At 36.7% G+C, this 24,681-nt stretch overlaps 1 protein-coding gene across 1 annotated transcript; it reads left to right on the top strand.

The window, feature by feature from the left end:
- The first annotated feature begins 362 nt into the window (after positions 1-362).
- Positions 363-6,311, top strand: LOC146133173 (argininosuccinate synthase-like). Its single transcript, XM_083396802.1, has 8 exons — positions 363-496; positions 644-712; positions 1,193-1,381; positions 1,823-2,025; positions 3,545-3,751; positions 4,943-5,139; positions 5,485-5,641; positions 6,056-6,311. Exons 1-8 carry the CDS (start codon positions 395-397, stop codon positions 6,174-6,176), a joined length of 1,245 nt encoding a protein of 414 aa, XP_083252928.1. The 5' UTR covers positions 363-394; the 3' UTR covers positions 6,177-6,311.
- The last annotated feature ends 18,370 nt before the right edge of the window (positions 6,312-24,681 follow it).

Raw genomic sequence — 24,681 nt, 5'->3', positions numbered from 1 at the left:
AGTCGCCAGTCGCTTCAGTTGTGTTAAAAAAGCAAGCTTGTAACAGCTGTAATGCGGAAAGCGCATATCATTCATGAGAAGGAAGAACTCCTATTAAATAATAGTTTAATTGCCATCCATTCGCAGTGTAGTCTCCCATTAAATATCGTGTTAAGTTCCCTGCAGTAGGTTTACGACTTCACGTATTTTGAAATATGTCGAAACACGATAATGGAAACGACGTGCCGGCAGCAGTTTGCCAGACATCTAGCACAACTTTGTTTAAAAAGCAACAACGTATTTGCCCTCCAGTACGTACAATCACTTACGCGAGACGACCCGGCGCAGTTATCCTCAGTTCTAACGCGAACCCTATTTTCGCAGCTTGATTTAAGGTATTTTACAGCAAATTAAAATGAGTCAACCAACTGTTGTGCTAGCTTACAGCGGAGGCTTGGATACGTCTTGCATTCTTGTCTGGCTTAAACAGAAGGGTTACAAGGTCATTGCATTTCTGGTAAGTTTAGACCGCAATACGTTGCGTTGGTTTTATCCCATGTCTAATTTTATAATTCGTGGTTTACCGGTTCTCAAACAAAACCCTACTTATAGCTACTGTCATTTTTTGCCTTTCGGTGTCTTATGTTTATTTTGTGTTTTTTAGGCAAATGTTGGACAAGTCGAAGACTTCGAGGCGGCCCGTGAAAAGGCGACTAAGTTAGGAGCAGCAAAGGTTGGTTTCCTTATTAAAACTATAACCAATTTCGATACAAACATTATGAACAGAGCATTGGTTCAAGGTACGATAACAATATTGAAAAAAAATTGCTTTACAATAAAAATCGTAATGTGTAAAAATATTGTCTTTTGTGTTGATATATTTAGCGGTCGAAGTGAAAAACATTATGTTGTTAAGCTTCCATTGTAAGTCTAATAAATTTTATGTTGATGCCGGAATGTGGCCGTAGTCGCCATAGCCAATAGTCTTGCCAAATGCGAATTGTCAGTATTTGTGCGTACGAGAAGCAACAGCAAAAATGAATGACACACAATGTCAAAAATGAAAAATAAGGTTTTTCTCATTGAAAATATATTTGTTGAAATAAAAGTTTTTAAATCTCCACTACTCGCCAAACTAATTAAATAATGTTTACTTAAAAATAAGGATCCTTTCCTTTAAGGTTTAAACGAACCGGAAGTTTTGTGTTTTTAGGTGTACATCGACGACTGTAGGGCGGAATTTGTCGAGGAATTTATATGGCCTGGACTACAGGCTAACGCCAGGTACGAGGGGCGATACCCACTTGGTACGGCCCTGGCCCGACCCTGCATCGCCAGAAAGCTGGTCGGCCGCGCCAAGGAAGAGAACGCCACTCACATCTCTCACGGAGCAACGGGCAAGGCACGTGGCTTTGGAATTAAGATTGGCTGCGCCTTACAAAAAAGCTTTTTTGCGCTATAATTATTGAGTGAATTTTGCACTGCAAAAGTTCTGATTATCGACTGTATACTTACTTGAACCGGTAGACAACGGCACAATATTGTATTATTAAAAATATATATTTAAAGCGACATATGATGAATGCACTTAATATGTCTTATACAGTACAATATATCTGAACCATGCTTTGGTATACCTTAGAAAGTCAGACGACAACGTTAAGATTAAATCGAATTTGGTAGCAAGGATGCCCCACAAAAACCCTGAAGGGATGCCCCACAAAAACCCTGATCCTTAAAGAGTTTTTGTGTGGTATGATTATTTTTCTAGCATGTTTGGTGTCCTTTTTTTCGAACAAACTCTGATCCTTAAATAATACGATAACCCATTTTCTCAACTTAGGGAAACGACCAAGTTCGATTCGAACTCGCTTGCTACTCGCTCTACCCTGGAGTTAAGATGATCGCGCCGTGGCGGGATGCCGACTTTCTCAAGCGCTTTCAGGGCAGGCTGGATCTAATGCAGTTCGCCCGAGAAAACGGCATTCCTATTAAAGCCACCAAGTCTGACCCGTGGAGCATGGACGACAACCTAATGCACATTAGGTAGGTCACCACAGATTAAATGCTCGTTTTGCAGTTTGGATTCCAGTTCATTGCACACAATTGACTTTGTTCAATTACGTGACAATAGATGACACTATAGAATAGAAAATGTTGTTAAGTTCGTTTGATATTATGGTCGCGAGAAGTAATTAAAACCAAGGCGTAAAGCAATTTGTCGTCCAGTATGTTAATATTGCGTCTCATATGTTGAACAATATGTAACGTTTTAACATAAAACCGTTCATGAAAGGATTTGGAGTCCACATACTCATAGAGACCACATATTAATATATTTATGCTGTATCTATTCGAAATGACAGCGCCATGCGTGCCAATTGAAAAAACAAAGCAAACATTGGCGCCCGCTTAAATACACATTGGATCGATTGTGCGAATGATCGACAAGAGACCTCTCCTATATGCCGACCAATCTTTGAAACACGTTTCCGTGACATGATTTATTAAACTCGCGTTCTCCTTAATCATAATAATTTCTTCAGAGTTTAATACACGGATTCCCTATTACCAAATATGTAGGTCTAGCACAGTGGTTAGCAACTAATGGCTTGCGAGTCATATATGGATCTTTTGATAATGGAAAAATCTAAGCTGTCCTTTCTGAGCATGATTGCTGCAAATAAAACTGCACGCGGCCATGGCCCCATTCTAAACTGTATTTTTTTCATATTAAAACAACGTATAGTAGCATTTTTTTCATTTGTTTGTTGGTTTTTCTGGGCCGTTTGGAGAAATTGCTTTTACCAGGTACGTACCATGGCCCTCTGTAATAACCGGCAGAAAGTTCAACTTAGCAAATGAACTTTTTGCGTCTAATATGATCAGCATTTTTAATATAAACAGAAAAAACAGGAAAAAAAATCAAAATATTATAAAGCTTTCACGAAAATAAAACAAAATATATGCAGCTTTTATGGCTCTCTTCTCTAAAAAGGCTTCCAAGTTCCAACCCTTGTATAAGCGTGATTTGTATTACAAATTATAATTATAATCAGTTTTAGTCCTACTGCGCACAAATAGTGCAAAGAGGCATTAGAATACAAACTAATGTGTTATATATTATTATGGTTATTGTTTGTTATTGTGAGGTCCCATCTACAAAAATAGCAAACAATAGATTAAAATCAAGACTTTTTCTAGACAAAATCCTAAACTAACAAACAGATCACAATGATTATCAACGGGCCTTCAATAAAAGCAAAACGTCGATTAACCATAAACTCAAACAAACGCGATAACAATTTAGATAAACACACCTTTCAAGTAAGATTTTGAACCGGCGCTTGAGGCAACAGATTTTAGCAAACCTCTGTAGGCTAAATAGTAAGGTAACAACCTAGCCCACAACGAAGTAAAAAGCTAAATAAGCTCTTTTTTATAAACAAAACAAACCCTATACTTTTCACCTTTTAATCCGTGACATCGGCGCAGTGTTTTAATCAATAAGCACGTGTTTCTATGATGCCTACCTTTTCAATAATAACCCCAAAATTATTTTTAGTTACGAATCAGGAATGTTGGAAGATCCAAACACCGAGTATCGCAGCAATATGTTTGAGATGACAACCGACCCGGAAAAGGCCCCGGACAAATCCGAAAAAATCACCATCGAGTTTGAGAGTGGTGTACCGGTCAAGGTCACCAACAAGGACGATGGATCTCAACACACGGGGGCGCTGGAGCTGTTCCTATACCTTAACAAAATCGCGTAAGTTGCCATGAAGTGTATTAAATAAATCTAAAAAAATGGTCCAGTTATTTCCTTTAGAAATGTGTTTACCACAAGGATTATTTATGGTTTATTACATGTTCTAGCGACGGAAGTTTTTTTGCGGCATAGAGATATTTGGCCCATGTGGAATTGTTGTTATAAACGAATAGAGTTATTTTAAGGTAGCAAATCTTGCCGATATAAGTATCGATATCGCAAGGTACAATTGCCATTAATGCCGAAACTCAAACATGGTGGTGGTTAGAGCCAGTCTTTCGGCACGGAAATGTTTTATTACATGGTTCTAAGTGTTTAATGAGGTTTTGTTGGTTTAATTTTAAGTGGCTGTGGGCGACTTAGGCTTTCGTAATCACATTTTATAACGACAGTATTAGTTTTTGTGGCGGCCGGTGAAGTATACCAATTGATACGAGGTGCATACGTGACCATACGATCTGCGAAGTCACCACCACCAATATTTGCCAGCCGCCATTTGACCGCCATTTGACCGCCATTCGCCCTTGGTGCCTGAGTGCGCCCGACCTTAAGCAAAGCCTACAGGTAAAAGTTTTGTTAGCAACAAAGCCAAGACATTGTTTGGCGGTTTATTTGTGCTTAAGGTTTGGTGTCGTAAAATCAACACCAAATGGCGCAATGCAAATATGTACAATCGAGGTCGGGCAAGTAATCCATAAATCAAATAAACCACGGGTTATTTAGATACTTACAATGTCGACCGTTGATTATTACAGCATTAGGTTTCCCAGTTGACCATGTTCATGGCAGTTATCAATCATTTATAATTTTCGACGATATGGTTGAAATCAAATGTTCATTTTGAGAAAGTTTATTTAAAATACTCCTAATATTCAATTTTGTAAAATTTGTTAAATCAAATAAAGAATTATTTATTGATTAACCAGCGTTTTTTATGCGTGGAATAGGCGTGCACCGAATTTAAGGAAACTGGGCAAAACATTTATATAAAAAATAATTTGCCTGAACTTAGCAAGCAAGAAAAACTGCTACACCGAAACGAAAGCCTATTTCATTTTATTGAAGTGAAAATAACTTGTATAATTTACGCATTTTTAAAATAGGCGGGGCTATATTTGTTTGTTGAGAAAAATAAAAGAGAGGAAAATCGTCCGGAATAACTTGTTTAACAAAGAATTACTTTTAATAAAGTGGAAAGCACGGAATCGGGCGAATCGACATCGTCGAAAATCGCTACATCGGCATGAAATCCCGCGGTTGCTACGAAACGCCGGGAGGAACCATACTTCTTTCCGCTCATGAGGACCTTGAGCTACTCACCATGGACAAGGAAGTCCGGAGAATCAAGGAGCACCTTTCCACTCAGTTTGGAATTCAAGTTTATGAAGGTAAATATGTTCCTTGGCAAATTTGGGAAAATTTAATTATCCCTAAAAATAAGTTAGGCAAATTGATTACATCTTAAGCATCACTAAGTCTGCCAAAAGTATCCGAATTGATTAAAATTGCTGACAAAATAAATTCCTATTTTTTTAATTCTGTTAAACACCAGACTTGTTAAGATAATTCTGCTTAACTTTATTAGTTATAGCTACCAGATTTTCTTAAGTGTTAAGAGTAGGAGTTTAAAGATTGAGATAAATTGTAAAACGTTACAAAAATGGTTTATAATCCATTCCAAGGTCGTTTAAGTTTATAAAAAGCAAACCTAAAATACTCACCTACTGTTGCAGGTCGGTGGTTCAGTCCGGAATGCGAGTACACTCGAGAATGTATTGCTAAAAGCCAAGTAAAGGTGTCGGGAACTGTTCATCTCCGTCTTTACAAGGGGTGCGTTTACGTAACTGGCAGGGAATCCGCGACTTCACTCTACAACCAGGAATTAGTCAGGTACGCTGCGCTTCAGAAAAACTTAGATTTCTTATAACTTATTTTTACGCTGGCACATCAATCATGCATGTCCTAAAACCTTGTTAGTCAACATTTCTACTTTACTTTTCACAACAACTTTTGTAAGTTTGGAATAACGTTTGTATCAGTTAGGCAGGGCACCACTATTTATTAATTTTAAGACAATCATTATAATTTATTGCATTTGAATGCTTTACCGGTGTTAATTAAAATATTAACAGTTCCTGATGAAAGGCCAAAGGTAGGATTTGGCATGTAAAGGGGTTTTCTGTAAATGCTAGTTTTAAAGGGTTATAACTAGCACCTGGGTTTAAGGCCGTTTGTAGTTTTTCTTGAAGCAGAAACCCTTGTTAGTTTGGTGGAAGCATATTTAAAAAATGCAATTTTGAATAGCATGGACGTCGCTGGTGATTTTGAGCCACACGATTCAGAGGGATTCATAAAGATTACCGCGCTGCGTCTGAGGGAATATCAACGAATCAAGGATCTGCAAGAGAAGCAGCAGAAATCTTAAGGCGCGTGCAATATGTCACTTTGATTCTTGTGTAAAATATGACCACCGCTCAAAAATAAAACATACGAGCCATCTCTCAAACTACAACGGCTGGAAATTCTCCCGTTTCCAATGCTTTGGTGTATTTAAACAATTCTCGTGTGCAATGAAATGATTAAAAGAGTTTACGTCACAAAACATTTCGCAATATAATTCATGAAGTTAGTTACAACTAGAGGCAACACATTTGCATTTATCAAGGGAAAAGAAAGTTTATCAAAAAAAATCTAACTGCGAGGCTAGCGCGTATTTTGTTACTTTATTTTAGTCTTAGGCAACAGTTATGATATGCGCTATGAAAATGTTTTGTTTTGGAAAAAATGGTATACAATGTTTTAGCTGGACACTTTTTTATATAGACACACTGATATGTTGTCACTGAAAAGGTTAAGTAATAGTAAATTTTATTTTTAAATAATGTGAGTTTTTTACTGTTTGCATAAAACAAAAAGAAACAAAACAATATCCACACATCATGTTTAAAGATGTGTCTTAATTAGTGGTTTCTAAAGCTTATAGTTAGAATCCCAGCTAAATTTTAACAATCGATTAAATAGCCAGCCTCAGAAAGGTCACGCAGTTTACAAAAAATAAATTTTAACAAATAAGCTATTTTGTCCATTTTAGGCAATCACCTTATTCCATTTTAGTTTAGAAATATTTCTCTTTCTATTTACTCTGAAATATCCTATTTTCTCGCTGAAGAAAGCAAACTTTTTTGGAAAGTTGTTTTTGACATCGCGTGATATTCTGTGCCAAGGTGGATCAATCAACGATTTTTATTTGCCAGGTGGTATGAATAGTTCCCGGTGTGACGTAATTTACGCAATAACGTTGTGTCACTAAAAATTAAGATTAGGAACACCTTCTATTCTGGAACAAGCTCGTGTGCAAATGTAACTGAAACAAGTCTGCAATGCAAAGCGCACAAAAAAGTTGTTTATAAGGTTTAAATTGGCAAAAAAATACGTAAATGGGACTTTGAGGAAACGTAAATGTATAAGGAGATCAAATAAAGGAGATTTGCATATTGATCGATATGACGGCATTTATATTCTAATTTAACATAAATTGGGCTTTGTGCGGTTTATAAACTGACTCTACAGAATATGTCATAGCTTGCATAGCATCTTTGGAATAAATTGAACCGCAAAACGAGTAAAAATATATTGAGCACAGAAAAAGGTTTGCGCCAAAGAAATACAATATATGGGGTATGGCCTGCCTCTTTCCACAAACGTGAAGAAATGTAAACACCAGTCTTCGCCTAAATCGGAGGTTTGTACACACCTGCTTGCCAATCCTACTCCTATGGTAAAATTAAACTTGAGTATTGACATTACAGATTTCGTCTATATTACTCATATCTCTTTAACACCTAGTGGTGCTAACTGGTCTATAACATCACCTTGTTATTTTTGTCCATTTTTTTCATTGGTGTTTAATCGTTTTTATCTTCACTGGAATTCTTACACCGATTATAACATAAGATATTGCCGAAACATTTATGAAGAGTAAAATGTCGATTTTATCACACATAATCTTCTTAGTACTTTTATTGATATTTTTGAAGCGTGTCAATGATAAGTTTGTAACATTATAGACCAGTGGCTCTCAACCTGGGATCCGCGAAGGAAACGCTGAGTTAATTATTCTCTTAATCGAGGCTAGAAGTCAAATGTAAAACACGCTTCAATGTCGACGTATGCACCAATTCGAGTAACATCAGAATTGGCTGAAATGTATTTCTTACACAGTTTTACAGTTACGAGCTCAAAAGCGAAAGCAAAAAGTTTAGTTGTGACATGGCTTACCGACGCAACATACGTCCGTTGTTCTGTCACAGTCGTTGATATGTTCCTATTCAGTTATAGGTTTTATCGAGGAAAATCAAGACCAATTACAAAGTCCTTGTTTTGTTGTACGCAACAAATGTGCTCCACTAACTCCTAATTTTAATTGTAGCGGTAATTTAATTTCAGGTTTATTTAAAGTTACATTACTGCGATATACTGTATATCATTTCAGTAGGCCTATGCCTTTAAAAAGTGAAATATAACGATTTATATTTCATATTTGGTTCTCGTGTGATACCGTCAGATGAAAATAGAAACCGAAGTGTGTTTTTTGTTCCGTCTGTAAGTGTGAGCACCTACTGCACTAAAACCAGACAAGTTCGAGAGACACTTGAAAACAAACTACAATTTAAAAATTCAACGTAAGCACGGCTACGGAAATAACCGTGACAAATTGTCAGATTTCCATTATTGAAAAAACAACACGATAGTTTCTCAAATATCGGTTTAGACTCTCAGTTAGCAAGTTGCCTTTTAGAGAACAATTTCAATCTAAAACTTCGGAGTATTAGACTACTTCGAACAAAACAACTAAGGAAATCATAATCGATAAAATCGACATTTTGCTTATCACAAACTATTGCCGAAATGTGCTGTACTGATTTTGGAATCAGGGTAATAGACTCATGGACTGTTCTAAAGTAAAACATGGTATCTGAATTTTTTAAGGATTAAAGTGTAAATTGAATATTAAATATTTTTAAAAGGCAATGATATTTTTGGGAATCCTAACAGAAGCCGCTAAAAAGGTGGTAAAGCGCCACATGCGGCTTTCGGAGCGGCGGTTTAGAACCACTGATCTATATAGAGAAACAAATTTACCACAAAATGACAATTTCATCACATCAAGGTCGTTAACATTTAAAACGTAGAATTTTCAACAAAGCAATTTAAAAAGTATTGAAAAATGAGACAAGATTGTTTTTTCTGAAATTTTTATTAAAAATGTAATTTGGAAAAAACAGACCGATAAAGACAAGGCTGAGAAATAATTCGTACTTTTAAACGGCTGGATTTCATGTTCTTTTGATTGCTTTGTTTTACCGTTTTGCTGTACTTGGGCGAACACTGGGTTAAACTCCAAAACATAATTTACCTTGTATAAAAATGTCTCAATTACTTAACCTTAAAATAAAAAGGAATTACGGCTTATAGACTAGATTTACAAAAGTCCACATTCTTACGACAGAGCAAAACAAGCTTGCAATATAGCCTTTTGGTGATAAACTTGTAAATATAAATATAACAGAACGGTTTGTTTTTAACAAGCGTCGTCTATGCTATTATGATTTGCGCGGATGCAAATTGTGATATTCCGTTTCAAATTGCAAATCGAATAAAATTTGCGGTTCTGTTAACAATGCCTATCAACTGCATTATAAAGCATTAGATCTTGATGATCCATCGCGATGTCGACATTTGTGTTACAATCCTTAAAACTGAAATTTGTTCGATTTTAATGGTTCCAAACCAGGGTGACGGGGTACCGTTTCTAACGCTCATGGCCTAGAGATATTTCAAATTATATTGGGTTTCTCTAATGGTGATCTCATTAAAACATTTTTTTGTACGTCGAAATTTAGAATGGTGCGTGCACTAAGATTCTAGTTTTTAATAAATTTTAGGGCGCATTCGTTAGGACGATCTTAACTTAATTTCGTCAATGAACGATAGATTTACTAAGAAAATTTGACAAAAAAAATATTTTTTAGAATAACTATCGTTTTCTCGTTCGTATGCTATCACCACAAAATAATAGTTATTATCTGTATTTTACATATACTAGTTGCCTTTCGGTCTAGTTAAATGACATTCTAGAATGAGTCTTCAAATAGCCTATGCCTCGTGAATTAAAACTAGCCGCTAAATGCTTACACTTGATTCGGACTTTAAATATAAAGTTTTTTATATTAAAAATAAGACAAAAGCCTTTCGCGATCGCCAATTAACTTATTTTTGTTCCAGACCGAAAGAAGATTTTTAACTAATGTCTCATGAAGTTCGAACGTAAATCAAATTCTGTGTAGGAAATGTTTTGAGAAGCGAAATTGTTATACTTGTCTTGTCGAACATGTCACATCAGCACAGGTCTTGAATAAATAAGACAGAAATACGAAAAATCATGACGCAATTAGACAGTGTACATTTTGATAATTATACGTATATTAAAACGGAAAATGTGCTTTACGTCTTGGTCATATCGTTCATTTTATATAAGTTATTAGAGACCTAAATCATGGTAATTGAATATTTAAATTTTTCTGTTAATTTTAGCCACCAAACAAAATAATAACAGAAGTACATGTACAAGTTAGCAATTTAGGTGCTAAATCGATATGATCCCCTGTTGCTGTTGATAAACAAAACAATTGCAACGACAAGCATTGTAAAACATAGGGCGGCCATACCAGCTATGTAATAGATCGCAGTTATGCTGCTAGTCTGGTTGAGGATATTGCTGTTGCTTCTGGGGTCAATCTCTACCACTGTATCGCCCTGTAGTACTTCGTTTTCTAAAAAAATAAATCGATTACCTAAACTGTTTGCCGTGGTTTACCGAATAAAAAACAAAATTCTAAAAATGAATGTCTTGTTTCCCGCATGTTATAGAGATTACGACTCTGAATTAGCCTACACAGAAAGAATGGATAGATTAAAGTTTAAAAGAAAGTACAAAATTTTCTAGTTTTCGTAAAGAGACAAATTTTCTATAGAACCTTATAAAAAACTAGATGTCGTATTTACACATAATTTTGCATGCCTAAAATCCTAATATAGTTGAATTATAACACCGTAATTGGATTTTAAATGACTTGATATGCGTGCTAAATCAAGGCACTATTTGCGTTGAAACCATTTGTCTATTATTAATTACAAGTTATATCACTATATGTATTAAAGAAACGTATGGTTTCAATTTACGCCCAAACGATCTTTGAAAGCTGTTTAAACAGTGCATTTTAGGGAGTATTACTATGTAACAATTAATAAAAATTGACGATTACCCATCGTACAACTTTGCCCAACACATATATAAGCACAAATATTCGACCGACTTTGGAATTCCTAAACACCGTGTGCAAATTAAACAGAAGTGTCTGCATCATGTTATATTTTAGGATCGAAGTTTTTGGCAATATAAAGAAAGAACTATCATTTGGGTCGAATAAAAATTGTTCTATTACACATGTTGCAAATATTTAATTTCTATTTTAAATCTTCGGTTACTGCAGTTTCAGTTACACCCTTGAAATTTCATAATATTGCACATACCGATACAATCTTTTCCATTGCTAGCAAGTGTCTCTCCTTTGCCGCAGTAACACTGACCGAGTTCGTCTTTATCTATTACACACACTTCCTCGCATCCACCGTTTTTCTAAAAATAAACATAGGCCTATATATCGCGGTTGAAAACATAATCAGCTAATAATAAATAAAATAGCGCATATTAAGCTGGTAGTATCACATTTGATAAAGGACCATTAAAAAATCGTTATTATTATATAAAGCTATCTTTTTCACCAAAACATAGGATTTTGGTGCATTACATTCTACAGACGCGAGATAAAAACAACAACAACAACTTGTAGCGACTGGTGGGTCCGATATTCCGACTCGGAAAAGGCATTGGGAAACGGAGTTTGGTGGAAATGAGGTTTCAGGTAACTTGCAAGAAAAAAATGTTAGGTAAATTGCAAGAACTCATTATTTCCTTACGTTATCGCAGTGATCAACAGGTATAAATTGGATGGGTCCAACTGTAACGTGGTGAACTTCAGCTTCCGTAGGTAATTCCGACACAACACTTCGCCTCTTCCTCTTTTTGCAGCCACCGGTCTAATATGACAAAATAGTAACAAGCGATCGTTACATAGACTGTCTTATTGGAAGTGTATTGCAATGGCGGTATTTATAGGGTCAAAGGCGACAATTGTTTACAGAAGAAAACGTTGGGCAGCACGCCTCTAAAAATAAATATTGTTTGCTTTGTTACAACAACTAAAGTACATTTAGTAAGGTGAGAATAGTACCTCTGCACTAAATAAATGAATGGTAGAGCTTGAACAGAAACACTAGGAATTACCAACAAACAATGACATGTGTATACTTTTAACACATGTAGAAAAGTTGGTAACAAAAATCTATATACCATATGCCATACACATAAAAATCCAACCTCGAGCAATATTAGGTAAATTCGTGACAAAGCTTTTTCACTTACTGCTAGGCAATCACCCCCGTCGTTGTCGCAGACCTCCACCTGACAATGCACATAATATTGAGTAGTCGGATGAAGGTCGTCTGCGAAAACGAACGTGTTGAATCGAATCTGAAACTCTTCGTCGACTTCGTTCTTGACTACTTGTCGCTCGACATTGATGGTCTCGCCCGTGAGTGGAGTACTTTCACAGCTTAATGCAAATCAACGAAGGGTTAGCCTAAGCCCTAAAAACTCGTGATTTAAGTCGAAAGAATTTCAAACACGGTTTGCAACATGTGATACATTCCCATCTGATTTTAAATCAAATTGGCACCCGATATGGAATGCATTGTTTTGGTGCAACCTGTTATCTGACAAACCTGAAAATTATATATAGAATGACGTTACTGTTACCTAAACGACGCCATAACTTTATCTAATCGACTTGGTCGAAAAGACTGTTTTGTTACTCTCATTATTTTCTGTAATATGTGGAAAATCGTTAGATTTTTGTATTAGCATTTTGAATTGGTAGCCAAAACAAACTATTGATCACTGTATTATAACGTGTTAAGCATTATATTTTTCTGGATACTTTTGTTAAAGTTGTTAGCACGTTTCTTGTTATAAATCAGGGGTCCGCATTCGGCAACCGTTTTTACCCAGGGGCTAAAACTAAACTCCGAAAGGTTTCGGCAGGTTGTAATAGGTTTTATTTGCTAATAGAACCAAGAAATATTCAAACTAAACGTTTGAGCCCCTTTTGTGTCGCTGGCTTCATACCGTTTTACGTCTTTATAATTGTTTCGTATGTATGTTGACTCCATTTAATACAATTCTATTAAACACAAGGGTCACAAAATGTAGTAAAATTTAAATTATTAAAAATTAACTAAATTTAAATAAGATCGCTTAAAAGAATGTTCACCAGCGCTGTTTTTACTTACGAATTAGTACTATGACATCTGTTATAGTGTGTCATGAAAAGTATACAGTTATGGTTACACCAACAAACTGAAGAAAAAAGTTTTTCTGCGAAACAAAAAAGCCTATATTTAATAGTTTGAAAAAAATTGAAGGAGATGATTTTGAAGTTCTTATGATGCTGTACAATTAGTACGATACTTAGCAGTATAGATAAATTGCCACATGACTATATTTTCCAAATAAAGGTGCTGAACAATTAACACATCAAGAAAAACATAAAAAAAATCAGTCGCTTACATCGCCGTAAGAAACAAAGTTGGAAAATAGTTTGCAACTTTTGGTTAGCATTATCTGTAAAATATAGAACCACCTTGTATAGCTTCTGCCTTTCATTATTGGATAAAAATTAAACTAATATAAACCTACTAGTTTGTGATAATGTTGTAACGTGGCGTGGAGGTCGTATTTAGTTCGACTGACTTGTCAACCCAACAGTTCTTTCCCTGAAACGAAATACAACAATCATGTAACGCGCTAGAACGCAGACGTAAACCCAGCTGTGAAATTCATCTGGCTAGCAATCTTTTTAATTGTTACTCCTGCAGATCTTTTTATCTACAGCCAAATAAGGATTTAATCAAAGTACAACCATAGGGAAGTTATTGGTGCCGCTCAATAACACGTAGACGTAAATTCTTATCATAAGAGTACCACCGAACATATAAAAATGCTACCTACGCAATGTATCTTATTTAAAAACAAAAACGTTTCTCTTAAAAAGGTATCCTGTTTCTTTACCAGATGATTTGAAACATGAACTCACTCGAATACGCAGAGACGGTCCAACACCTTCCAACGTGATCTGAATGTTCACGTAATCAGGGACAGTTATCAAATTTGTACCCAACGGAATTGTAAAGTCGTCGTTGCAAAGTCCGCCAGTAATTGTGAAAGTTCCACTGGCTTGCGTAACAAAGGCTGTAGATCTGTGAAAAAAATTACATCTTACTATATTTTGTAAAACCAAAATCCTGCCAGACGTATGTGTATTAAGATTTTATCTATGACAACTGCGACATTTTTTTAGGTTAATTTAGTCCACGTTGCAAAAACAACGACGTTTGCATTTTAAGGAAATCAAACTCAACAGGCGTTAAAAAATTCCATTAAAGTGCAAAAAAATCATTCGAAAAATGTACAAAAACCAACGCATCCAGAAAAGGTTTGTTTTACTTCCATTACACATACCGGATAGTGGGTTGGATAGAAACGCTAATCTCTGTCTCAAGAGGAAAATTGCACGTGAAGGCTAGCGAAGAATCGATGTATCGCGCAATCGATTCTGGAAAGTCTGTGTCGGCCACAACCTTCCAGAGCGTCCAAGTAAAGGCAAAGTTAGCTCCTCTCTGCGAATGAATGCAAGTGGTAATTGTCGCATTGCTGCTTGGTTTTTCACTCCAGAGATTTAAATATTGAACGCATACACAGATTGACATTTTTTAAGTTAGATTTAGCATTTCAGATATTGGTCTTGGCTTTAAAATATAGAAAGTAGGCCCTGATTTAGACATAAGACGAAAGCAAACATTTAAGCTATTAGAAATACAAAAGGCATGTCTAATTTTCCGAGTTTTTTAACAAAGCGCGAGTCGACTAAATTTCCATGATGTTTCGCATTCCATATAGCCAACTCCCTGGTTTTCAAAGGTGAAATACCCTTAACTTACAGTAATGCTTGGGAAACATTCGGACGCCATAAAAGTGATGCTATCAGCCTGGTCAATGGAGCAAGTGTCCGTTGGGTTAAAGGCGCCGAAAAGCACTTGGGTCTGGGCGACCACAAAACGCCTGGCTGCATTCGTCGTACCCAAATTTACCAGATCGGCCGCATCCAGTCTAAAAAAGAATATCAGTTGCAAAGTTGTGTAACTAGAGATCAATGCCAGTGTTGAGAATCTTGTGTATGCAGTGCCTTTCTTTCATTGAAACAAAAAACATACGACCTTTAATTAAAAAATGGTTCGTTAAAATGTGCGTATTTTATTCGTTAGCTTCGTGAAGAAAAATTATACAGACGGTTTATCTGCGAACTAAATTTTATGACTAGAATACAATTTAAAGTATTACAACTATCACAAGTAGTACTTACGTTAATGTTACCGATGAACCGCAAGTCAGTGTATCTAAAAAATGTGAATGTTTTTTTACCCATAGGCTAGGATAATTTACACACAAAAATAAACAGTTGTAGGAATAACAATGAAACATATGTACACACATATGAGTGTTAACAACTGTAGCCTTTCTGAAGCTGCTTTTTGACCAACGATTACGGCTTACATATCAATAGTGCACTGAAAGCCATTGCAGATTCACCGAGCTATGCAGAATGATATGGTACTGTGGATCCCCTTCAATATGAAGTTGCTTGTACTAACAGCGTGATCAAGCATTGGCGAATGGTTGTTTCTCGACTCGTTCCCTTCTGAGCCTGCATAGCTCAATTGGTAGAGCGACGGTCCCGGCTTGACCGGAGGTCTTGAGTTCGAACCTCACTGCATTCTAGTTGTTTTTCTAGTCTGCCCTGCTTGCATCAATGATCGACAGATTCGATCAACGAACGTTGAATCTGCAATGGCTTTCAGTGTTGTAGGAATAATTAATAAAAAAACAAATTTCTCATGATAATAATTGGTAGTGCAAGAAAAAAACCTTTACAACAATGCCACACTTGATAAAAGATATATGGAGATAAGGGTGCAAGCCTGCGAAAAGCGACATTTATTTTCACAAGTGATCGCGGCAGTTTTAAACTTCTCTAGATTGCTCCATGTTATTTAGATTTAAACTAGGTTTTAAACGCTGCTTTTGTCAAGAGTACCTTTTTAAACAATAAAAAATATGTAAGTTTTAAGTATTCATATAATTTAATAGACGCAATATCGCGCAACACCGACCAAAAAAAGTTTTTGCATAGGTATCGATCTCACCATTCCAACGACGCCACACCTGATATGAATTGAGGGTGTAATTGGGTTTCATCCGGCAGAAAAAAGATTTCAATACCCATACCCAATCGCGGCAATGTTTTTAACGTTTTAACAAGAATTTGTTCTTGTTTTATTAGATTTGTTTATGAGAACTTTTTCTGTTACGTTTACATGCTTTGAGAAACTTGCAAATGAACGAAAGCGGTGTTAAATATGGAATGTTATCACAGTAAATAATTTACCAGTAAAAATGGACCGCTATATACTGTTGCATCGATTTTATCGTTTGACATGCTAAATAAAACTTAACACATACTAAATAGAACGATTTTCATTAACGTGGTTATTTAACATCAATGCATGTCTTCCAAAACTTACATGCATCACTTTGATTGGCAGCGAAAAGAAAGGACACCAGAAAGATTGCAAATGGGAATCTCATCTTAACTTCGACGGCAATAGTCAAAAAAACTAGTCAAAACACTTGATGTAGGCCTAATCACCTTTTCGGAGTGGAAAAGAACGCCGATACAGGTCTGGCTCTCAGCGGGTTGATTTCAAAGTAATCTTCTTCTTTTTGTCAGAGGCTCCAGAAACAATACCGGTACCGCAAGACCGGTAATGACGTGTTAAAATTGAAGGTACTCAGTTCCTTCTTTTCTACGCCGAATATTCCAGTAGGTCAAATCAGCCATCTGGTCGACAGAAAAAAATATTAATTTAGACGGACCCAATTAAAAAAGGCACTGATGCATTAACAGCAGGTGCAGGTTGTGTATATTAAAAAATCATTTGACATTAATAGTTTGTAAAGCTATGTCCGCGTGTAGTGTAACGGTTCTCCGACCGCTATAGATGAAAACAGAGTAATTGTGGACGAATCAATCAAAAAACAAAGAGACTATTAGGGATAGCATCGCACATAAAGCCAAAAATGTTTATTGAGATAACAAGTGTCTAAAATATAACGCCCGGGCTAATCAATTCTCCGTTTCAAAAAATATCAATTTTGTGCTCATTCGAACATACCCAGACATCGCACTACGAAACACTAAGAAATTAATTAACTGGTGCAATGATGTTTATTTTGTCGCATTATTTTAAACTTTTGTTTGGTAATAAAAAAGTTACTTTACTGCATAAAGTGTTCTGTGCCTCAAAAAGGCTGAAAAGCTCTAGTCTAGGGAAGAATGATGATGGCTCGTACGTTTTTTGTAATTGTCTATAGTTTTTTGTGAAAAGACATAGTCTTAGGTGTATAAATTTTGCTTGTCTGAGAAGGCCAATCCTCTGTCGAAAAACGGTAGAATTATGGTCTCTTTTTAAATAAACTAAACATGCGCCTAAAACGACTTAACTGAAGCTACTCAAAAGCTTGGCATCTTATACGATATAGTAGTGTTTTTTCTGTGCTTGAATCAATAACACCCTTGTAATGCAGGCTAGATTTCGTATTGGAATTAAACCTTAATATTTTAACAAAGAAAACGAACTGTGCCGTGTTCTTAAGGTTATTTCTTTATGACGTCACGCTTTATTATAACTTTGTAACAACGTTATGTAAATTTTCAGTATAGCCTAAACGACTATTTAAAGGCATCAAAAAGGGGCCACAGGTACAAAAAGGTTGAGAACCACTGTTTTAACTGTTTCAGGCGACACTAAAAGCGCATCGTAAACCATTTAGGGCCCCTCGTAAATAAGCATACTCGATAGCACCTGTTGTCTTCATTGTACTGCTCGACGTCTGTTCGGCGTCTGCGGAAGCGATACTGGGTGATTTCATTTCCTTGTGTTGAGCTACATAACCAATACAATGCTTTACAAAGACCGCTTAACATATAATTAATGTGATGGGCGTCAAAGAACATAAAGATACAATAATGAAGTAACTCAGAGGTAGCCAACTTATGTTTGATAGCGGTCGACTGAAAAAAATTAAAGACTCACGATCGACCAGTTCGGTAATAAATAAGTCCGAACAAATGTAGCGGTGCACCTTTTTCTCTTACTTTTAAGTAGAAAGAGTTTAATAATGTTAGCCTTCTATTCCAAGCCAGCGATAAAAATAAGTTTGTCACGTCATAAAACGCATCATTAGGTTTGCCCACACGCAACAAATTTATTGTTCAATATAAAAAAAAATCTTCTATCTGTTTTTCCAACTTTTTGGCCCTTTAAAGAAATCTATTCAACCCAAAAGCGCTATGCGCACTTTGGCGTGTTGCGCTGTGTGACTATAATAACCGACGAATTGCAATTATGTGCTTATTAAGACCACCAATCCCGTTATTTCGAGCAATATGAGAATCTCAGTTTTTATAGCCTATCCCATCACGTGTCCCTTTAAAATAAAAGTTCATCTAATTTAAACCAAATAAACTAAATTTTTAGCGCTTCGCGCGATTAGAATGGCTTTAAACAGCGTTTTGAGCACAAGTTTACTTGAAATAGATGTTTTGTTGACTATTTGATTTATGACGTAACTTTGTGACGCAGTCTAAATCCAGATGGCTTCCCAAAAAGTTGGTGGCTTGATTCTGAAAATGTAAACGATTGAGTTAAATTTGCTTGACACATTGCCTTCGTGGAGAAACAGTCTCCTTCTACATTCCATTGGTTACCCTTCGTCGCCATTCGACAAAAAGTGTAGGTCGCATATACGGGCGCCGTTAGGAGGCGATGTCGCATATACGGGCGAACTTGTCTAACCACAGACTACTAAGTAATTAGTATTCCAAGATATAACCAATATACTGTGTGGTGTATGGCGTCGGAATGGTGTTCGCACAGATTTTGGTTGGCCATTGTAATGTGTATATGTATTGCCTGACAGTTAAGAAAGTCACATCATGAGTTCATCGTGACGTCACAATATTCGGATGGTGTAGCACAGGGGTCGGCAACCTACAACCGGCGGGCCGGCCCGCCAATGTAACTCATCCGGCCCGCCGCCTCTTTGACAAACAAGACACGAGTCCATTTCAAATACTTTTTGACTATTTTAACTACATAAGTGCAAAAAATTTTAATGATCTTTGCACGTCCGGTTTGTTTACGTTTTGATGCTGTCTTTTCATGTTTAAAATTTTCGGTAATGTAATAAAAACTTAAATTCAAAGGAAATGCCGCGCTCGCTTCGCTCGCCGGGTGCGCCCGCACTTAAAAACGATAACGAACCCTAGTTTCTCGTTTCCTCAAAGTAGTTTTGTTAGTGTTATCTCGTTTCCTCAAAGTAGTTTTGTTAGTAGCATGGATGACGACGTTGTTTTTTTTTTGCTTACTAAAAGAAAGCAGAGAAAGTGTAAAAGAAGTGTAAAAGATGTAGTGGCGTATTCTTCCCATTGACCAAAAAGTAGTTTGGGAATGCCTGAAGTGTCAGTAGTGTTCGAGCCCAGTCCTCAGGACAACTATTCTCCCAAAGGGAGACGGTGCCGCCACTTGGAGGTATGGCTAGAGTTGAACTGCGCATCGGCTGAAGGTTAACATTTTTACCTTTTTGTTTATGGTGTAAATAATATATATGTGTCAGTAGTAGTAATAATTTTAGTTTTTTCTACTGGCCAAAAAAAAAACGTTTTTACCCGGGAAAAAAATGCCAGGACACAAACCCCACAGTGCTCCGGTTAAAGCCCCCGTCAGGTAACTAAGGACCGCGACTAGAAAAAGGTTGCCGACCCCTGGTGTAGCTACTATCCCATATTCGGACGACTATTTTATATATATATAATGGATTGTTTGTGGGTCAGTCGTCAGCATGTTCGCCCGGTCGGTCGCTGGCAGAGCCACGTCTTCGTCGACTAACAAAAGGACCGCGACACCCCGTCGTGTGCTCGCTTCTCCACAGGCGCGCGCGCGACATATTTAAACTTCTTAACGTAACCGCGTAAAACGTTTTCAAGCGCAATTACCTGCCTTAAAATAAAAAATCAAATAAGGTATATTGCCCTAATAAAAAATAATTTTTAATGTTTTCAACTTAAAAAATGTTTGACGTGCTTAGCCGTTGGGTATTTAGTCCTTCGTTGGAAGAAGTATAGTACCTGAATTACGTAAAAAGCACATCACATATTATAATTTATGTTAACGAACAACAGTTTGTTTAACCACGTAAATGGAGCCTAAGTTCGCAAAATATTGCGTTTATTGCAGCTTTTTCCTTAACATTCTTTCATAAGGCATTAGTTTGTTTAACCACGTAAATGGAGCCTAAGTTCGCAAAATATTGCGTTTATTGCAGCTTTTTCCTTAACATTCTTTCATAAGGCATTAGGCCATTTAAACAGACAACGTACAGCAACCCTAACCGAATATAAACTACGCAACATTTGGACTGATTTTGCAAAATATCGCGTTTATTGCTGCGGTTTAAACACTAAGCGAATTTACTTTTCTATGGGATTTCTTTTTCGTTGAATGCAGTACGGATACCTACCGGGATTACGTATTTGCTTGAATTTCGCGTAACTTGAACAATTGATGCTACGACTTTTTTACGTTTTTTAGTAATGTTTGATCGACATATGTCACGGGTATATAACAATTACAATTACCAGAGAAGCTGTTTTTGATTTATATTACCATGCCTGGTAGCAACAGTTTATATATGTCACGGGTTTTCATTACGTTAAATTACGAGACGTGTTTAGCTAAGGTTGCGTGTTTAGTAGTTCCATTTAAAAAAACACACAACGTTGCAATTTGGTTTGATGTTAAATATATATTTTTAAATTATCGGCTATAACACGCCGCTTCAGAAAGAAAGTTATACAATGCTGGTAACACGTGATTAGTGATTAAATGGTCAGTGCATTATTTATGCCCCTTACGAAGTTCTTACGCTATCCGTAACACAACCTGAGGCGAGCAGTTGAACATGTTACAACATAATGTGCAATAGTGATAAAGAGCCCACAGTAAGTTGGATTGCTTCATTTTGTTTAACCAGACAAAATTCAGGAAGACTTCGTACATTATGATTATTATTTTGGTGTAATTTATTTTTAACCAGTTAAAATAACTGGTAAATATACTATTTAACCAGGGCAACACCGGGTATTTCGTCTAGACTCTAGTACAAGGGTCGACAACCTTTCGTCTACAGCAGGGGCGGGCAACACGACCCGCTGGCCGGATCTGGCCCGCGACGAGACTTTGAGCGGCCCGCAGACAGATTCTGGTCTTACATGATTATGTGGCCCGCGGCAACAGTCTGCCGCAATCCCCCACTAATACGTCAAATAATAGTGATTGTTAGGTATTCTTTAGTTCTTTATTTGGGGTTGAAACTAGAGAACTACAGCCATACGATCAAACTAAGAACAACATCAACGTTGGAATAAGACCAAAATAGGACTAACACCTAATAGTCGTAATACCGTCTAAATTGGAATAAGTCATAAACCCGTCGGATTAAAACTTGAATGACCGGAATTAGATCTATAAACCATTTTACCTAACCCTAAACCCCACCTCTAGTACATAACTAACTCCCCTAATAATTTCAACCCTAACCCAATGTTTAACCTTACCTATTACCCACCAATAACCCCGAAGGGCCAATAAGTCAGGTGCCAAAACAGCGGCGCACTTCAAACTATAGTGCGCCTAAAATGCGACACCAAAACGGCCGATCGTCCCAGGTCCCATACCTACTTCCTACAGTCTCAGGCGTTATTTAGGCCTTATTCCGACAGATTTATGTCTTATTCAGACGATTAAGTTCTTACTCTGTCGTGAGTGTTACTGCAAATTTGGCTTAAATACTATGGTATCATTGTTTTTTCTGCTTTAGGTTTTGTTGCTTTTTAGGTCTTGTTGTGTGTTCCCAAATTAGATTTAGAATTTACATCAATATTTTCCCTTAGATTTTACCAATAAACGTAAAGTTGACAAGGAGCGTCGCTAATTTAGCAAGGATCGGATGCCCAAGTACTTTTTTACAGCATTAGCCGCCATTATGCGACAAAACATGCAAGCAATGGCAGTACGGTTATTGTATCAATTCAGTAATCCGGCCCGCCAAGTACTTAATTATACCATATCAGGCCCGCCGACTGGAGAAGTTGCCTGCCCCTGGTCTACAGCGTGCTAGTTTATGAATAATGTCAAAATATCAACAACTCGCATGCCGAAAATTTTCTTTGTTTGGTTTTGCATTGGCAACCAGGGCTGTGCAGTAGGTTAAAAACACCCCGAGTCAGACTCCAGTTAAATGTGCGATTTCATCGAGTCCTGAGTCCGGATCAGACTCTACAGCTTGTATTCACCCATTTACGTAAATAAAATACGATGATTATTCCAGCAATCCACCCATGGGGTAATGAAAAATATGCCACCATATCCTAATTCATCCTAACAATTTACAGTTTGCTGCCTTTTCAGTTTCGAAATTTTGTCCTGCGCATGCACACACGCAGTGTTTTTTTAAGGTGTTTTGGGGGACCGAAACGGTCCCAAATTTTGGACTTGCAACTTTTTGGTTTTTGGTTTCCCAAATTTTGGACTTGCAACTTTTTGGTATTTAAATGAAACACTTGCGGTCTCTTAAAACTACTTAGCGGTCACCCAAACCAAACCTAAAAAAAAACCTGCACACACGTCTCGGACTCGGTAGTTTTACCCGAGTCCATAATTCGACTCAGCAGCCCCTCTGTGATCTGACATCTATTTTACGCATTTTGGAAAACGCCATTAACCCTAATGTCATATGTTAAATTCTGTAAAGATACCCTAACCCTGCTGAAAAACAACGAATTGGGACGAGCACAATACTATTTTGGAATATACTTCGACGCTTTTCAGCCGATACCTAAGTGTTAAACCAACAGTTTCGCTTTTAGCTTGGTTTCTCAGTCGCACAAAAACACACGTGTTTACTTTTAATGTAGAACGCCAAGTTTCACATTGTGGCGTAATACGAACGAACGGTAGTCGTTAACAACAAGTTTAACGCCCACAAAAAACAAAGTTGAATACAAACAGACACACATTTTGTGACACGAAAACTGTCTAATCATTAGGCGTGCGTGCCCTGAAAAATCATCTCGCGTGACACTTTTGGAACCCGTGCCAGGAGTTGCCGACCTCTGCTCTAGTAGTTAATAAATACAGGTCGCATATACGGGCGTTCACATAATGTCGCATATACGGGCAAGTTTATTTACCAAATGTACTGTGTTGTGTTTGGCGTTGAAATAACGCTTGCTTACATTTTAGTTGACCAATATAATTTATTTGTGTAACCTTATAGTTAAAACGTCTTTTCATGACTTCATTGTCACGTCAAACTAAACAAAATTAGTGGCACATGGCCCAGAATTCCAAAAGAAGCGACAAAAATTTGACACCACGAAACGTCTATCTGCTGGTTTTGTAAATGTTGACATCAACAACACGAAAATTCTGCATGTAAAACTGAAAAATCATAATGCCTAATGTAAATCAATTTTCCAATAGAATTCTAATATTAAAATAAATAATTTCCCAAGATGAAATCTATTATTAAAAAAATTTCGATTAAGTGTTTTAGCGTCTTTCTTTCCATCTTTAATCTTTAAATATGTTTTTATGATTCGTTCTAAAAGTTTGGATTTAACAACTTAAGATGAGAAGAATGTGAAAACTTAAACAAACGACATATAAACGTAATTACGACGCCATAGAAGGGAACACACAATGATACCTACAAAGCAACAATACCTTACGCAGAAAAGCTTCAATACCATAGTAATTAACCAACGACATATAAAAGCCAAATAACCAACAATACGCACGACAGAAATGATTTAAATCAGTGATTCCCAAACTGTGTGTCGCGGCACACTAGTGTGCGAAACTTTTTGTAATTTCGGAAAATGTAGTTTTTGTATTACCAATAGGCACACACGCAAGCATTTTTTAGTGTGCGGCGAGCCAAAAATGTTTGGGAACCACTGATCTAAATCGTCTGATTAAGACATGAACCAGCAGCCGTAATTCATCCAAATAAGACCTAAATGGCGAAAATAACGACTGCAAGTGAAGAGAGGGGATATTGGGTTTTATTACGACGTTGATGTTGTTCTTACTTGAACCTTAAGGCTGAGTCCCCATAGACCTGCTTGTATATTAGTTAGATAAACTCGCCCGTATATGCGACATTATACGAACGGTCTTAAATGCGACCTACAGCAGTCGATAAAGGCATTATAAGACGTCTTGACTGTCAGGCAACACAAACGCATCAAACAGCCAACAAAAATTTGTTTAAACGACATACACCAGCACATTATACACTGTCATTCGATTAAACACCAAAATTAAACACCTGAAAGGGGCGAAATGTCAGCACGTTTAAAATTAAACATGTTTAAATTCCAGGTGTTTAGGCTTTTGCCGTTTATTCTGCCAGGTGTTTAATGCTAGTATTCAGTGTTTCCAAACAAATTTCACAATATATTATGAGGTATACAATTTTATTATACCAAACAAAACGAGTAATAATATAC

This window comes from Ascidiella aspersa, chromosome 9 (genome assembly GCF_963924565.1).
Source record: "Ascidiella aspersa chromosome 9, kaAscAspe10.2, whole genome shotgun sequence".
NCBI classification, from domain to species: Eukaryota; Metazoa; Chordata; class Ascidiacea; order Phlebobranchia; family Ascidiidae; genus Ascidiella; species Ascidiella aspersa.
The sequence above is the reverse complement of the archived record's forward strand: the minus strand, read 5'-3'. Positions and strand labels throughout refer to the sequence as shown.